This window comes from Periplaneta americana, chromosome 15 (genome assembly GCF_040183065.1).
Source record: "Periplaneta americana isolate PAMFEO1 chromosome 15, P.americana_PAMFEO1_priV1, whole genome shotgun sequence".
NCBI lineage: Eukaryota > Metazoa > Arthropoda > Insecta > Blattodea > Blattidae > Periplaneta > Periplaneta americana.
The window spans coordinates 72762431-72776208 of NC_091131.1; the positions used below are offsets into that span (position 1 = coordinate 72762431).

At 36.3% G+C, this 13778-nt stretch overlaps 1 protein-coding gene across 1 annotated transcript in view; it reads left to right on the forward strand.

The window, feature by feature from the left end:
* Ypel (Yippee-like) overlaps window positions 1–13778 on the forward strand; it is a 291165-nt gene that overhangs the window by 148831 nt on the left and 128556 nt on the right. The window contains exon 3 of the mRNA XM_069847670.1: window positions 12278–12644. Coding sequence (XP_069703771.1) covers window positions 12543–12644 — 102 coding nt within the window. The 5' untranslated portion in view covers window positions 12278–12542. The remainder of the gene's footprint in view (window positions 1–12277; window positions 12645–13778) is intronic.

The following is a 13778-nucleotide window of genomic DNA, read 5'->3' on the forward strand; positions in this document are numbered from 1 at the left end:
ACTGTCCGAAGACAGGATTGAACCTCGTGACACCAATAAGACATCACTCGTGAGGCAACTAAGCCATGAGATAATTGAATAGTGTGACTAGCTCCTTTCCCCTTCCATTGCATACACCATTGACTAGTAGCATATAACTCTAATGTACACAAACAATTGTTCTGCCTCTGACACATAGTCTATCGTCAAGTTAAATGTACTACCTGATAATAGCTGTACATATCAGCCAGAACTTCAGTCTGAGGCAGTGTACTCATTATTTTGGTTGAATTCTGTATTTTGTTGCGAATTCAGAGCTTACTAAACTGCAATTGGGTGACTTTTCAATATTTTAGAAGCGTAGCAATGAGTTCTGTATTTGCATACACGAATTTCAAAATCAAGTTACGAAGTAGATGAAGATTTTAATATTAGTGGTAGGCATTTTAATATTTCATGCGTAAGATCGTTACTGAGATAATTGTTTCAAAGGACTGCAGTTGTTTGAGCAAGCGCATGATGCTCCACTTACTGCTATACAAGTTTTAGTGATGGCAATTTCGGTCATTGCTTTTATTAGGCCATTATTTCAGTGCTGCAAAGCTGTGTATCGATTATACAGTGAATACAAGCAAGTTGGACGAAGTTTCTTGAAGGTAACGTGGGACGACTCATGCCGATAGTCTCTGCATTAGAACACAGCATTTCCATGTTTTACATTAATTTAGTTTAATTGCTTTTAATTTAATTTATTTTGCCATACATGTCTATTAATATATTTAAAAGCTTAATATAGGCCTAAATAATATGTACCGATTAATTCTCTCGTCTTGTTACGTGAAATCGTTACCTAATTCTAAGAACTGGATCTTTTGGCCCATTTTTACTGTATTGCGATTATAAATTCAAAATGAGTATCATTATTTGAAATGTTTATAATTGTGGTTATTGCACATTTAAATATATACTAAAAGAAAATAAAACTCTCCCAGGTTTGATCTCTTCCCTCATAATTCCTCAATGTAAGCTGTCCTAAACGCATAATCCAAATTCTCTCCACATTGCTCCAGCATTTCCATGGTTAATGTTTCCACATTAACAGTGATTTGATTCAGCAGTGTTCGGAGATATCGAGGCAAAGGTGATTTCCATAAAAAGAAGTCACAAGGTGTTAGGTCCGGGGACCTGTGGGGTCAGCGGTACAGAGCAAGGTCATCTGCTCCAGTGCGTTCTATCCATCTATATGAGAGTACCTCATTCAGAGTCATCCGAAAATTATTACAAAATTGGCGATACACCATCATGTTGGAAAACGTATTTAAACCTTCTTCATGTAACTGAGGGGAAATCCAGCATTCTAGCATGTCCAGATTCGACTTTCCGACCACTGTCTTTTCAACAAACAAGAGTGATCCATTCACCTTATGTGAATCATCTTATAAATTCACGTTGCAGTACTGCAATGGGCATATACAAAAATATTTTTACCGAGGTGTCGCCATTCTAATTCCGCTGTTCGGTGCTCTGACTAGCGGCTACAATAAGATCTTTTTGACGGTTGACTCAAACTTTGACAATTTACGGTACACTTTGATGCAAACTAAACGTTTTTTTGGCCGAGAAACATTAATTTCAAACATAGGCTATATGGGTATACTCTCTCGTACTGATCGTCAAAACGAGCAGGAAACTTAATTTCTCTTATAGGGACTGGACGAGTCCAATTGTCGTGCGTTTATCTTATATTATTTTATTGCTGTCTCAGGCCTTGAACGTAGCCACTGGACACAGTGCAAGGTGCGTAAGGGAAACTCATACCAAAGGTGAGGGAATAAGACTTGCTCACTGTATTGAGTTTATAAACATTTCATCCACTTCCACTTGTGTGTGTGTGTGTGTGTGTGTGTGTGTATATATATATATATATATATACATCAAATTCTATATGTGAATAATACAATTAAAAAATCAACAAAGAAAATTAAAATTATAGCTTGAAGTAAAAGTATTCTGAAATAATTGTCGCAATTTTATACTATAACATTACAAATATTTAGAATGTAATATACGGAGTAAATTATGACTACAATGATGACATAAAAGAAAAAAAATACATTTGCTGTCATTCGTCAATATTAGTGCGTATGGAAACGTAATTATAACATTTGATCTTCCTTTGTATTTTGTTAATACGGGTAGATTTATTACTGTTTGAGGAAAAAAAATATAGTTACTGTACAAACGTGACCATGGACTGAACGTAGAAGTTGAAGTAGGCGGGATTGTCTCTCTGTAGAGAGCAGATGGGAAGACATTTCCTTTTAATTATAAGATGGCTATAATGACAACGTTGCAGACATAAATTTTCAGGAAGCTGCCTTCATCATGGCAAATGCTATATTATAGTGTAATATAATATTTTGCTTCTGAGCTGCTTTTGTCTTGGAGGAAAATTCTAAATAATAAGTTATGTGAACATATAGTCGATGGGTTGCCATTTGAGAAGCTCTGATTTAAACTTTACTCCTTTCGAACTCCATAATTTTCAGAACAAATGCAAACAACCCAGGAAACTTGGCTATGTGTAAGTATTATAATTTAATATACAAAGGCTTATACCATATAAAAAATTTAAGAACAGATACAATGGGATTGATGGAATGAATGTGCCTGTCTCTTAAGAGTGTAATATATCATACTGTTACAGTAGCTTTAGCATCATCCCCACTGATCTTAGCAGATTGATTAATATAATATAAAGGGTGTTTCAAAAGTGATAGTCAATAATTTACAGATGAAAAGTAAAAACTAGCACAAGCCAAAAAGGTCCAGTACAAATTGGTACGCACATTAACCGTTGTCGAGATAATGCACATTTTCTGTTGAGATTCCTCCTGACTAAGAGAAGACGTGCAGTCATCCCTAACTGAATTCTACTTGAGCAAGTGTTCAAAATGTTGTTCATGCATTTGAATACAACGATGTGCTCTTCTCTGTAGTGAACTGCGAATCTTCTCGGATCATTCCTTATATGCTGAAAAGTACGTTCACTCCGAAACCGCAATTCCTGAAGTGTGTTGACCTGAGAGGTGTAAACAGGCTTTTTTTTACATGGCCCTAAACACAGAAATCTGTCTTGAAATCCGGTGATCTAAGAGGCCACGGTACAGGCCGCCCTCTGCGTAAGGGAATATCTCATGAACGGTTAATTTGCGGGCCAATATTTATTGAATTTGATTTGCTTGTTTCAATTTGTACTTTTCATCTGTAAATTATTCACTATAACTTTTGAAACATCCTGTATATAAATTTGTGAGGCAGTATGGTAGGAGTGGGAGGAAATTGGAAACGAATTAGTTTGCAATGAATTTATGGGCCATTTCCATTTGTCATGAATTTTGATACTTATTTAAGTAAACTTTATTGCAGAATAACACAGATATACGGTATTTCATAATTTATAATTTCACAACACCATTTTTTAGTGTAAATATAGATTATTGTTTTAGTACTTTTATATCACAAAATTTCTTTAAAAAAATAGCATTGGCTTAACATTTTAAATTTAAACCATCATAAACAAACAGTAATAGGACAGTTATTTGTTTTATAAATAACATCAAGTTAATGAAAAATAAACTAAAGCACTGTAAAGATAACACCTAGATGAAATCAGTAAATCATATTATTTTATTTTTACACTCCACAGAAAATCGTGTTTATACACCAGATATTTTTTTTTTTTCCGCCCATGGGTCATTCGGATTTAACCTTGTCATTTAAAATCTGAAATTAAACATTTTGAAGATATTTTTCATATGGTTGGTCAAACCGTCTTGGTAGCTGATATCCGACGTCCGCGGGCCCGAGTTCAATCTCGGCGATACGTAGTTATTTTTGTGATGAACAAGGTCACGTTCCCTTTCGTCGCGATACAATAGGGCACCACTTGTGTTGGCATGATACCTAATCGATCGGCGGCGACGGTGAGTGTTCCGTTTGTACAAATATTGGTAGATGACATTGGTGATGGATTCTAGATCACTCATAAATTTGCAGGGCCGTGGTCTGTTGGTAATGCAACCACTCTGGTGGACATCATCACTGGCGTGGTACACGGGAGCGGAGAGATTATGTCCACCGGCGTAGTGGACGAAACGTTTGGTTACATTACCAGTAGGCCACGGCCCTCTAGCCCGGATAATACCAATACTAATGACGCCGGCCGTGAAAGGGATCTGTAAGGTACAGCAGACCACCGACATAGATATGGTATACGGATTTTATGGTTGGGGAGAAGTGTGCAGATGGTGGAGCCGGCAGCATAGTCGGCACGCAACTCATTCCATCACGGATGCACAAAAAGCCTACTTGAGCTGAAGTGTTAGGGATGCTCCATGTTCCACCTGATAATCACCTCCCTGTTCATAGATGGTCATGTTTATGATTTATTAGGCTTGGGAAAACAGTATAACATCTCAATGTAGCCATCCTTCAACTGTAGCAAAACTAAAGACTTTTTCTGCATGTATCATTTTAAAGAATGAAAAGTAATGGATTACTACACCTCATAACATTCTAAGTAGTAGGCGTACATAACCTAAAATAAACGTAAACTATAAAAAAAATTATTATTTCGAAGGATGACTGAAATGAGAAGCCTAATGTTATATGAAGGGTTTCAAACCAGACATGGCTAATTCAGATGAAATAGTTTCGGTGATATTCAAGGTTTAAGTTGAACTGCGAAAGGTTATATTCATTGCGCAAATCTGGCTTTCGGATAAAGCTCCCTGTGAAGCAGACTTATTCAGGTTATACTCATTGTTCCCAAACTTAATCTCGTAATTGCAGCCTTCAGCAGTTAAGGAAACAGTTAATCTTTCACCTTGTGGTAAGGATGAATAAGATAAGGTGCGACTAAGATGAGAAACTTAATCTTTTGCTATATTGTGGGATAGTCACGTCTGGCTTGAAACCCTTCATATTTTAATTGGCAGCGTTAAATTCCAGTGTCCTATGCTTAGAAAAACAGCTGTTACTATATTTTATTGTTGAATATAGATGTTAAAAATAGTCTATATTTTTGAGAAGTATGTTGGTTGGTAGAGAAATTTAATAATAATAATAATAATAATAATAATAATAATAATAATAATAATAATAATCAGCAGCAGTAACAATGACAATAGTGATATCAAGAATTAGACCAAATTGATCCGATCCTGTTCCAGACTGTTTTGTCTTTCCAGCGCCCTTTTGGACGTCACGATCGTCTTTATCCTTTAGGTCTGTATTCTCAGGTTATTTTCAGTACAAGAATGTCTTGCATTCATGCCAAGAAGTCTTTCCAATTATCCGTGTATCCTGAATAATGTTATTTAGGCAGTTGTTAGTATTTAATTCTTGTTTTATAACTTAATACCGTTTGCTGTTCAGTAGTTAGTAGTCTGCTTACTGAAATATTGAAATTGGAAATAGTACTGATTTCTGCGTAACTTCTACCCTACAGAACAGAAACCGTTATTACAGTAGTTTAACCTTACAGAGATGAGAAAGAACAAGTGAAGTTTATGAATGGCTTTGCAGATTACTCATCTCTCTCAGTACGAAGTTGAAGTTTATGATGGTCAAAAATATTATGCAAAAATGTTTTTCCAGATGACTGCTCTTTCGCTGTTCAGAAAGTAATTTAATGTCACTGTACACAGTATCAGATTTCCTGAACACCAGTGTCATGGAATGTCTGGGTAAACATTTTACGTCAGTAAGTAAAAAATAGGACCTTAGATTGGTGCCAGTGCCTGTGTCGAGGAAGACATTTTCAGAATAATTTAAAAGTCACATATAGCGTTTCTTTTTTTTATTCATCGGATAGAGTAACGAGCTATGTTATTCAGTCTTACTACGTTCTTCGAAGTGTCATTGAAATTAACTCCATTACGTGAAACGCCGGAATTAACTATCGACTTGGTTCAATACGGAATAGGACACCCCAGGCAGTTGCTGATTGGTCAATCGGCGAGTTTCTCGTAACGCTTTCAGAATTTGCATTTGAATCCCTCGATAGCTCCAGGCACCCTTGTCGTCAACGATTTATCTTCTGTGAAATTGAATGTCTAGCACCTGAACTCTCTACATGCTTTGTAAAGTCTGTGTATACACTTTTTTGTTTAGAGAAGTCTTTTGTCTGCATTATATTCATAGAGAAGCCTTTTGTTTGCATAATGTTGAATTCGTTTTGGTCTACTTCATCGAAAGCTTCCACATAAATTACGTATGTAGAACATTCCATAAATTGTCATTCTTATTAAGTTCGTTCAAACGTGATTATAGTTTTCTGGAGAAGTTTGAACGAACTTTATAAGAATTTCGCAGGACTTATTCAATCGTTAATGTTGTTTCATAGGAAGGTGTTGATTAGAAACGAATTATTTTTTTTGCGCGCATTCCTTTGTGATAACGTCAAGAGATGACAGTTCCATAAATACTGTAGAAACGTGTCCATAGATAACAAGAACAGTGTGTAGCCTACACCAGACTGTTGCACGTGAATGAATAAATGTTTGACAGCACTGATATGTGCGGATTTTGATGAGTCTCATGTTTCTCAACAGTTTTGCTTGTTGACAAGCCCATCAAGATGGAAATGGCCTCGTCCAAAAACAACTTAATCCTTGTTCTTCTTGCTAGTCAGTTTTGCTAACATTTTTTTTTTTTTTTTTGGAAAGGCAAATCTGGCCTAAAGTTTAACTCTGGCATTAGGTGGTGAACCTGTATGGGAAGAATTTCGGATTTGTATGCAATATCCATCGAATATTTGTGCAATAAAGGTTCAGTTCTTGAGGTGCTTCCCGCTGATACTTCTCAGAAATGGTTTTCTCACTCTTTTTATGTTTCCATCTATCCTTAGTCTGCCTCACTATGGAGCATCGTCTCCATCTGTGAAATTTGATCATGGACACACTGATAGTACCTATGTCTCTTGGGTTCTTTTCTCACATTAAACTTAATGTGAAACATATTTGTGACCTTTTCTGTCCTCTTGTCTGACCTTCAATATTCTTCAGCATTTTACTCCACTGCTTCACACCTTCAATGACAAGAGTTCAGGCTAACTAATAATAACATAATAGTAGAGATTTCATGACATTAAATATAATATTTTCTTTGATACGGAAGAGTGAACTTGAAAACGAATTTTTGGCGCAGTCTATAAGACAATAGTGAACATTGACAACAGGTGAATTTTTAAACTTTAAACGGAGTTCGAATGCAGGATCGTGGCTTCCACACAGCTTTAAATCTGCGCCTTTTCCAATACGGCCGGCAGAATATGTCTACATATGAATGGTTCAGAACCATAGTGGGCCAAGCGCCATTTATTAAAACTGTAGAAAACAAGAGTTAAAATGAAGTTATTACCATAATTCAATAGAAACATATAACAAATAATATAAAGTATATACATTAAAACTAAATGATATGTCAATCTTAATTAAACTATGGTATTCACTTAACTTTAACCCTTGCTTTCTCAGTTTTTAATAAATGGCGCTTGGTCCACTATGGCCCTGAACCCTTCATATGTCCGTGCATATATCAATTAATGTTCCGTAAAAATTACTAATAGTATTGAATTGAAAGTAGTGTGTAAGACCAGACTTTGATCCCATATCGAATAGATTGTGTATGATTGAATTTGTCGAATGGATTTTAAGTGTGTATGTGTGTGTAGAAGTAAATTAAATTGAATTCCATGGAAATGGAAAATTCGTCACTGTCACTTTTGTAAACCTGTCTCTTGGAAAATTGGCACTGCTATTATTCTGATTACAAGCACGAGCCATCGAATAGTAGGTGAAGCTATTGCGGCGTAGTAATTAAAGCCTTAATTAAAATATATGTGTATTCTGCGTACGCATTGTTGAAACGCTAACCTGCAGTTGGAAACAAAGTATTCACAAAGAGAAAGGAGAGTAGTGCATAAAGTAATGGGATTCTGCGAGTAATAGAAATTAAACCGCTCCACTGTCCTGCAAAAAGAACAAAAAGTTACGGGCAATTTTATGTACATGTATTTCAGACTAATATCTACCGGAGTTGTGCGCAATCGATATCCTATTATGAAAATTGTTTTTCGTGTAATAATGTAAAAGCTTAATAAATTGGAAATCTCTATTAAAAACAAAGTCATAAAGTAAGGGAACGTATGACACCGGAGATTAAACTTCGTCGTGCAGAGTTCGAACCGTCGCATTTTAAGTAGCAGTGAAACAACGAAAAGTTTCAGGAGTCGTTGCATGTTGCGAGAGAAATTCATCTCAGACAAGAAAATAATAAAACAGAACTGAAAGTAATTAAATAAATTGAGTTCAATTTCAGTAATTGACGAAATAAGTGTTTGCAATCGCGGAGTCCGATTGTTCTTAAATACGCTTTAGTGAACTAAAATTCTGTGAGGTAGCTATGTAAGTGTATGAGAGGTCTGTAGAGACCGGCTTTGCTGACTAAGGTTTTCTATATACTTCCAGATAAATCCCGAAATAGTGCTTTGAAACAGGTCTCAGGAGTTTCCTTCTTACTATTTCCTTGTCCGTCAATTCATCTTCATTCCATGATTATACCATGGTAATTAAAAACGCTTGTTAAAACACTTTATAAATATTTATTCGATGACAGGCCGTAGCAGATTTTGTTCGAATACAGTACTCACTGTAATTTTTATCGGACAGATATTCCTGTAACAGATATCGCAATCTGTGAAGACACTTTGTAGTTTAGAGTTTAGTGAAATAATTACTAGTCCATTTAGTTAAACGTGATTGACCCCTATAAATTATGTAACCTAGCTATTGTTCGGATTTCACAGATAGGCCTACGCTCTGTACATTTACTATGTATGTAATGTAATGTATGTATTAGAGATGAACAACGCTCTAGAAAACAAGACTAATAGCGCCCGCAAAGCCGAAAACCCGCACGACAATGTTGTATACGTCGCGTCGTTGATATAAAGACTGCTTATGAGTGTTTCGAGACGTCGAGATTGATCACTCCCGAAGTCCCGAACGCCAAGTAGCCTTAAATCGCCACAGTTTGTACCTGACTGAGCTTTTATCTACTTTGACAACTGTTACATATGTATAATCAACCAAGTAGCCTATTTGAAACATCATCTCTACTTTTCAATGTATAATAATCCGTTCCCCAGTCTTTATTTAATTACTAGGTCCTTATTGAAAGGCTAGGAATTTTCTTTTTATATGTTTGAGATCAAGTTTGCAATCCCAAATAAAAAGATATTAACGTTATGTTTTACGTTTCTTAAAAATGCAAATTTATTTGAGAATTTTTTTTTCTATTTATGTAACCAAAGGTAATATAATTATAATAGAACCAGAACATTTTGATAACTAAGATACTGTTCTGTTTTGTCTTTTTGTCTCGTTTAAAAATTTATGTTTAAGCGTACGAGAATGACGAGACGAGACTCGAAAGACAAATGCAACGAACACAGCGAGCGAGAGCGGCAGTTAGTCTTGTTCATCTCTTAGTATGTATGTATGTATGTATGTATGTATGTATGTATGTATGTATGTATGTATAGTTTTGTGTGTGTTTCTCTTCCTAGCGATTTTGATGGGAAATTACATGATAGCACTATATATAAATATAGTCAAAATTGCGTAATGAAGGCGCAGCAGGTTAGTGAAGAAGGAAGTATGGGGAAATTCCAGAAGTAAACTGTAGGGAAATGTTTAAAGAATGCATTTGAGTCTTTTCTTAACTGTTTTATCAATCTTATTTGAAGTTACTTTGAACTATCATACATCCAATAGCCTATTGTTTCACTCTTCTGTAGTGTTCATCTCCTCTCCAATTCTGAAACATCACATCCATTATCTTATGCGTTTCATTACTTGTTATCAGTTGCACTATATTGTTCCATTCGTCGAACGTAATTGTAGCATTTCTCTTCTCATATATTTTATAATTGTATTTTTCAACATATTTTAATGGCTTCAGTTTTTTAAGGTACAATCTGAACTTCTGAAGTATTAATCGATATATATATATATATATATATATATATTAATTGTTGGAATTACAAAATTGTGTAGTGTACATGAACAAAATGCTATGAATTCTTCACTTATCAGTATCACCGTAAGACGTGTCTGACATGAAATGAGCTTAGTTACATTGTCGAACAACTTTTCAATCAAAAGCTATTGTTATTGTTTAACTATACAGTATATATCTTGTAAACTAAACGTATCATATACTCGTTAGTTAAGTCCCGACGTAAACAGGAGATGTAATCATTTTTGTTTCACTTCAGGAAGAAATAGTTCGCATATGTTCAGTTTCTGTGCATTCAAAATAAATAGTTTATCAGAGAACGCATTTCATTTTGCTCAAAGGAATGCCTAAACTACTCCATAGTGCACAGATTTAAAGCCCCGACACATTAGCTCAAAATAAATACAATCACAACCAGCTGAATAATTTAAATTTTCTGAAAATAAATATGGTATAGGCAAAATAATAGGGACAAAAACGATATGTTACAGTAGTTACTTTGACGCCACCTTTTTGTCAGTGTAAATAATGGTATGTCTATAAAATGCGTTCAGTTGGTTACTTACGACATTCCAGTTCCTTACTGATGCATTGTTTTTGATTTGAGAGCATACTTTGTAAACTCGCCTAATCTTGTGATCTTATAGCGAATAATTTTTTATGCTCGACCATGCCGAAATGTAGTAATTATACACCTGGTAGCAGGCCTTTAATGCATGTCATTAAAGTACACCTACTCATTAAAGGTCAGGTCTTTCAGCCAATGACGACTCAGGTTACAACTGTTCAGCCAATGACAGGTCAGCTTTCTACCGTTATAAAACCGCAAGTATCGATTATTCTCGGATATGCAATCGAAAGAGAATTAGCGAAAAGTCACGGAGGCTGGAAATCCAATACTGTCGCAGAAGGTTATGTTCTGTTACTATAATAATTAGCGTTAATTGTAAATAATATTGAAATAAATTCAATTTGTCATCTCGTTTTTCAATGTCTAATTTAATTTCAATGTTATCTCTGTAGGTTCTTATGGCCTAGCAAGGTCAATGTGGACATCTGTTCCTCGTAAAAAATCAATACTTTCGCGTCTGCGCACATCTCACAACATACGGGACATTGGTCAAGGTCAGATACAAAGAAAATTAATAATATCAAGTTAGAAATATGGTCGAGCATAAAAAGTCGCATGAAACTCGCTTGCGCTCGTTTCATAAATATCCATACTCGCTTCTTAATTAGGCCTACCTTCATTATAGGCTCGTTGCATAATGTACTATAGTAGGTTATTTTACGACGCTTTATCAACATCTTAGATTATTTAGCATCTGAATGAGATGAAGATGATAATGCCGGAGAAATGAGTCCGGGGTCCAGCACCGATAGTTACCCAGCATTTACCCATATTGGGTTGAGGGAAACCCCGGAAAAACCTCAACCACATAACTTGCCCCAACCGGGAATAGAACCCGGGCCACATTGTTTCGCGGCCAGACGCGCTAACCGTTACTCCACAGGTGTGGACTATAGCGAATATAAATGCTAACATGTGTCATATATTCGAATATTAATTTTTAGGGTTACACAGTTCTATACAACACTCACATACGTTGTTCTACACATTTCATAAACTCATGTACGGGTAGGTACAGATGTTTTATTATATCTGTATCGGTGACTGACCGTTAAGTTTCAAGTGGTTGTTGGCGTCAGAATACTAGAAAGCAAAACAAAAAATATATGCTAGCCTTCATTTCAACGCTCTTCTCACCGTTTGCCTGTTTACACACAAGCTGAGAGTATATACATTTTTCTCACAGATTAGTACAACCTTTTGCTATCTCTCGGTACTTACTTTTTTCAACTTCGTCGCAAGGTGATCCTAGAAGAATATACCTAAGCCTAGATAATATATACCCAGATTGCTCGGCCTTATAGGCTTTGACGGTAACAACTTTTTCAGGTTTACTATGCTGCCATGTAATTGTTACATAAGGAGTCACGTTATAACTCATTTGAATTGCATTGGAGACTGTACTGCTATATCGTGTTCGTTTACGGCGGACGGGTGGCGATCCTGGCGGTTGTTCTCATCAAAGTGCTACCGTTGTTAACATAGGGATGATCAATCTGTTATATATGTGATCTGGGATCTAAGTTAATGGAAGCTCAGACTTTATCCCATGTTATTAACATTTTCTGTTTCTTATTTCAGGGTAGCCGGCGAGTACGTTGTGGCATCACCGGCAGAACAGTGTAATCATCATAAGTAGGAACCGCAATCTTGACGGGGGCGGTGGGCTCTTGAGGGCAGTGGCCTCGTAGCGGCGGCTCGGGGCTAAACCGGCAGGCTGTATGGCACTGGGGTCCCCCCGCCACCATTACCACCTCCACCACCATCACCACCACCTCCACCACCTTTATTACTACCTCTACCACCACCGACATCGCCTCCTCTTCCAGTTGGCTTGTTCAGCAACATGGTGAAAACCTTTCAGGCCTACTTGCCCAACTGTCACCGCACCTATTCGTGCATCCATTGTCGGGCACACCTCGCCAATCACGACGAACTCATATCAAAGGTGAGTGTACTGATTTTGTGCAATTTTTGGTGGGACTGAAAGACTCCAGGGTTAATGTGATATGTATTTACATCTCCGCGATCTCATCTATTGATTCGAATTTCAAGAATATTTCGAGCTGTGATATAACCGTGCAGAAATTTAACTGGAAATAAGTAATGCTTTACTGAGCAATTTTGGTATGGAGAATTTGGGGTCTGCGAAGCCAGATTAAAGAGGTATTGGCTTAAACATACCTATCGCTGTCGCTGTTTCCGTATTATTTACATTTTTAATTAGTTTCATATCATTTACAAACCTGAGTTAAACCCTAGATCATATATACCCAGATTGATCGGCCTTATAGGCTTTGAAGGTAACAATTTTTGTCAGGTTTACTATTCTGCCATCTAGTTGTTACATAATGAGTCACGTCATAACGGCGAAAAATCTCAGTTGATGGTCTTTACTAAACGTTTTCCCAGGATTATAGACCAACTGAATATTCAAAACCAAATAATACCTTTTACTACATCAGTTAAATGTCTTGGAGTATTTCTAGACAAACGTTGATCTTACAGGCATCACATTCAAAACATAAGAGACAAAGCATTTCAAAGATACATGACACTGTATCTACTTTTCAAAAGTCTGACTTCAAGGAAAGCATAAGTCCTGCTGTATACATCAGTCATCAGATCATAAATCCACTACTGCTGTGAGGTATGGAGCCAAGCTCATCCTCGCCACCTGAAGAGTATGGAAGGAATTCCAAGAGCTGTCTGCAGAACAATCACTGGACGAACAATATCAAACTCTACAATGAACTTCATATACCCTTCCTGGTTGCTCATATTCAAGATCTACACACTACATACAGGAATAAGCTACTTCATCATGCCAACCCTTTACTAAGAGACATAACATAAATTCAAACAAATACTTCCGTCTTTGACGGTCTTAGTAATCAATTTTCTTTAACAAAACCTATTTACACTTCAATTTATAAAATCATATTTTTGTGAAAGGCAAGGGTCCAAGAGACCTGGTACTTTGAATTAAAACATCTTAAAACTCTTGAATTGCATTAGCGACTGTACTGCCATCTCGTGTTCGTTTACAGGGGACGGGTGGTGATCCTGGGGCTGTTCTCTT